The sequence below is a fragment of the Amblyomma mixtum genome, chromosome 1 (genome assembly GCF_055824585.1).
Source record: "Amblyomma mixtum isolate Tamu chromosome 1, ASM5582458v1, whole genome shotgun sequence".
NCBI classification, from domain to species: Eukaryota; Metazoa; Arthropoda; class Arachnida; order Ixodida; family Ixodidae; genus Amblyomma; species Amblyomma mixtum.
Window position 1 is genome coordinate 80,956,599 of NC_143012.1, and position 4,415 is coordinate 80,961,013.

The 4,415-nt window shown below is 51.0% G+C and overlaps 1 protein-coding gene across 1 annotated transcript; it reads left to right on the plus strand.

Annotated features, from left to right (window-relative positions):
* Positions 1-371: 371 nt before the first annotated feature.
* LOC149366933 (uncharacterized) lies at positions 372-4,011 on the plus strand. Its single transcript, XM_089566085.1, has 3 exons — positions 372-646; positions 2,081-2,318; positions 3,164-4,011. Exons 1-3 carry the CDS (start codon positions 561-563, stop codon positions 3,911-3,913), a joined length of 1,074 nt encoding a protein of 357 aa, XP_089422211.1. The 5' UTR covers positions 372-560; the 3' UTR covers positions 3,914-4,011.
* The last annotated feature ends 404 nt before the right edge of the window (positions 4,012-4,415 follow it).

A 4,415-nucleotide genomic window follows, 5' to 3' on the forward strand; every position in this document is an offset into this window, starting at 1 on the left:
CCCAAACGAGCCACACCGCAAGTCCCGCATTTGCGCCGTCCCCGAGGATGCTGCGGATTGCAGCGCCAGCTTGTTCAGGACCAAAAATTAACTCGAGTTCGACCGTGTTTCGCGGTTTGAGCACCACGATGATGTCTTTTTCGATGCGCGGTGTGTTCTGCGGCCGCCACCGGAGTTGCTTGGAGCTCTTCGAGGCTGCGTTCAGCGCACTCACACGCTGCGTATGCGCAGAGCTAGCCGGCGCCTGTTGCTGGGCGGCACCAGCACCAGCGTCCCTCGATGCCGCCGCCGCGTTCTTTCCGCGCCAGACGCGGACCATAACCTGAAGGTATTTGCGCCGAACGGGTGCTAGCGTTCCGTGGACTCCGTGGCAGCGCTACACGCTGTCGCGTTCCACTCATACCGGCGAAGCTTTATGCAGAAAACGCTTTCGCCTCTACGCCCTTTAGACAAAGTGCCCCCTGAATTTTTCTCCAACGGCAGCCGGTAAGTGAAGAGCGCTACGTGCACGTTCAAAGGAAGAATTTACTGAGTAGAAGAAGAAGGAAGAAGTGCCGGCCATGGAGATCGAGCATCTGCCGGAGAGCCTTCTCTTGGAGGTGTTCGGGCACCTGACGTCGTTCGACGATGTATGCGCCTGCGCGAGGTAAGTCGGCCGTCACTGCTACGCAGTGCCTCACCTTCCAGTCGATGCTGCGGAGCTTGGACGAAGCATGTTAGCCTAAGGATGCCGGCGGGAGACTACATCGCTGAGCACGTATTTCGCCCTCCACTTTATTAAATGTGGCATCAAGCGCTATTCAACGGTTCTATCTAGTTTATAACGACAGTCTACTTAGTGTGAGCTATTAACAGCCACGAGCCTGCTTGATCTTACATTCCCCATTACGCATGAACACATGAAATAAACCAGCGCCCTGCGTAGATATGATGCGTTCCACCACCTTTGCAGCATCTCAACAGTTGAGCGCTCAGCAAAGTGCAAAAATTTTTCAACAAATGAGATCACGTAGATGTTAAAGATGCTCCTGCAGGCCCAGTTGTCGCCTTATCGTCTCCTCGCTGTTATTGCCGAAAGGCCAGCAGCAGACGCGTGTTCGGAAACTCACGTGGGCCAAATAGTGGCAGATAAACGCTGCGTCAGATTTTAAAACAAAGGTGCGGCACAGCAGCTCACGGCCAAATTACCATCGGCATAAAATTCCACATTTTTGAGGCTCATTCTCTTTTGATGCCTGGATGCGCGTTGCGTTGCCTTCCTCTGCACATCAGTGGTATATACACGCCAGGTTGCCTTGCAGTCACGAGGAAGCTGGTCTTCCTGAGGGGACTGGCATGCACCAAACTCATCTTCTAAAAGGTGCATAAGGCGGGTAACTACCGATCAGTAAGGACTTTCTAACATGCTGATCTGCTAAAGGTGCAGAAGACAAGTGACTAGCGATCAGTCAAGATTTTCAGTTTGGACGGACACAGCCGCTAGCCGGTCACGGGTCGCGTCCGGGATCTCAGTGGAGGATATGAAATTGATGAGTAAGATGTAATTTTCGGATTGGTGCCAGTCAAGGGCTTCTCATCCGCACGTAGTGTGTATTCCCCTGTAGAGTGGCAGCAATCCGAATAATCACCATAGCGAAGACCATGGCGTGGTAGCAGCGATAAACGGCTCTCTCCATATGTCGACGGAGGTGTAAGGTTCGTGTAGCAGGAATCAAACTCAGGCAATATATTCCGCAAACGTTCAGAACGTGGGAAATTCCGCTAGCAACGATGCCATCAGTAAGCGGCAAGAGAAATTACGCCTCAATTCCCACGTCTTTATTTCTCCCCTCTCAAGTTCAGAGCGGTGAGGAAAATCACCGCGCCGGAATCCTTCATGTACGTACACCTTGTCTGAATGCTATAGAGGTGAGATCACTGTTAGCTTCAATAGATTCTGGCTCTACGACGGTGAATTAACGGCTCATGAACATCGGAATTAATGAGCTTTGCCTTTGCTAGAGCTCACGTATACGTTACCGCTGATATATATGTCAAACAAAACAATGCGACAACACTAGCGCACGTCCCTTCATTCCAGGGTATGTCGCCGATGGTGGCGTGTGGCACGCGACTTCTCGCTGCTGCGTGTGCTACGCGTGACGTCGTTTCCGCTCAAGGCTCGACAGGTGCACAGCCTTCTCGAGGCCCACGTCGACGCCAACATCGTGGAACTGCACATAACCCGTTCCATGGACACATCCACCGCCGAGGATGAGGAGAGAGACTTTCCGCGAGCGTTGTTCGCCTACCTGGCCGAGCACTGCCCCTCAATCAGGGTGAGCGTTTCATGATTGCTACGCTTGACGAAGGGTCCCCTCGTTCGGAGTCGAGCCCAAGTCTTATACGTGCGCTATGGGACCGGAGTAGTCGCTGTCGAAGAAACACGTACATTCTGTAATAAAAATAGCGCTTCTTTAACGCTAGCAATTGTTGTGATCTTCAGTTAACAGGACGTCAAAGTTTTAAATGAAGAAAAACGAATGCTCAGTAATTTTTATCAAGATGCCTTCGCTCATCGATAACACCAAATTGCAAAACATGGATGAGCTGCTCTAGGATCTGGGCCCACTCTGGACGATGAAGTAGATGAAGGTATGTTTTTCGCTTCCGTCGACACACCAAGCATGAAAGCGGCAGTTAGCCCTGGGATCCGAAACTCCATTTAAATTCGATTTCTCTATTTAAGCGCACTTGGTGACTGAACGGGGTTTGATGTTTAAAGATTAAATTCTTGACGTGAACGCAGCGCGAAAGGCTGCTCCTTAGCCCTGATCGTTTTAGGCATAGGAAAACGATGCTGCTTTGTAATCACTGTTGGTGGTTTGAAATCTGCTCGGGGACGAAGTTTTTCATGCTGGAGACCGTTGCCATAGCAACAACATGACGCTCCAGTTGGCTTCCTTCCAGCCGCTATGGGAGGAATGGGCGCTGACGTCTGGATTGAATGGGTAATGCGATATATGAAAGTTTCTCATCTCTAGTCATTCCATACAGCGCTGCTGTTCCCCAACACACTGAGACGCCAACTTCTTGATAAACACGCAACGGATAAATACGGGGAATTCCCACTACAAGTGTTAGCGTACTAAAAGGATCTACAAGTGTCCTCACTTATTCGCAGGTCTTGCACATCACTCGCGGCTTCCTCTTCGATCACCTTCGAGAGAACAAGGTCACATTGTGCGACCTGCCACCGACGCTCACTCATCTCTCACTGCGCCAGTCGTGGTTCAGTGCGGAGCAGTTCTTCACCGCCGAAGCGGGCCGTCCATACCCACGTGATCTCCGGCTGCTGGACCTCGCCAACTGCGTATTCGCGCCTGCCATCGGGCTAGCCAAGCTGGAGCAATTCTCGTCGCTTCGTGCCCTTAGCTTCGAAGGCTGCTACCTGTTCAACGACCAACGCCTGACCGACCTACTGCCTGTGATCGCCAACCTCGTTGTCCTGGACATTGAGCGCACGGACGTGAGGGACACGGGTGCCGAGATGTTGCTCTTGCACGGTCAGAGCCTGCGTGTTTTGTTCTTGGGACACACGGCATTCACCGGCAAAGCATTCAAATCAATCTACATGGGAACAAATGGAAGCCTAAGGCTGGGTCTAACACATCTATGCCTGAGGAACACGTATCTGGGCGAGAAGAGCCTGTACAGACTGCTAAGCCTGGCTCCCCGGTTGCAGTGGCTCGCTGTGAGCAGCCCACACATGACGGAGCGCGTCGCGGAGCGCGTGCGTAATGCCTTGCCCAGTTCTTGCCGCTACTTGGAGGTCTTACCAAGCTCCGACCGAACGAGGTCCCTCTGCCATCACTTCACCTGTGACTTCATTCATAACTTGAAGCTAGGTGCCCCGCCAGGTGAAAACTGCTGAAGCGTCCTTTTTTCTTCTGTGGTTTATATGACCTGATTTTTCACCTTCAAGGGAACTCCGTGTGTTGACTCTTTGCTCACGTCGTTCTGCTATTCGCCAGTTAATACAATTTGCTATAAGCATGAAGGTTTAAGCCAACCTTTGCGTTTTGCAATTCTTGGGGTAACAATGGGTCAAGAGAGAATACCTCTTCGGGTCAAAATATCGCTTAAATGATCAGAAAAAAAACGGATTTACATCATTTCGGACAATTACACTTCTTATATATGAGCTGGCAGACACAATAAATGCAATGTTCGATATGTGGCCTTCGTTTTCAAGGCAAACCGAAATAAATGGGATACGCGACGGCATTTTTTCATGCCATTGAGCTTTGCACTGCGCCTCCTTGTATTCTTTAACGCGTCCTCCGGACCAACCTCTTGTCGCAACGCTGGTGAAGCTCCCTGAGGCACCTCTTCTCTTGTTCACTTTTATGACAGAAGACAATGAAGTTATGCTG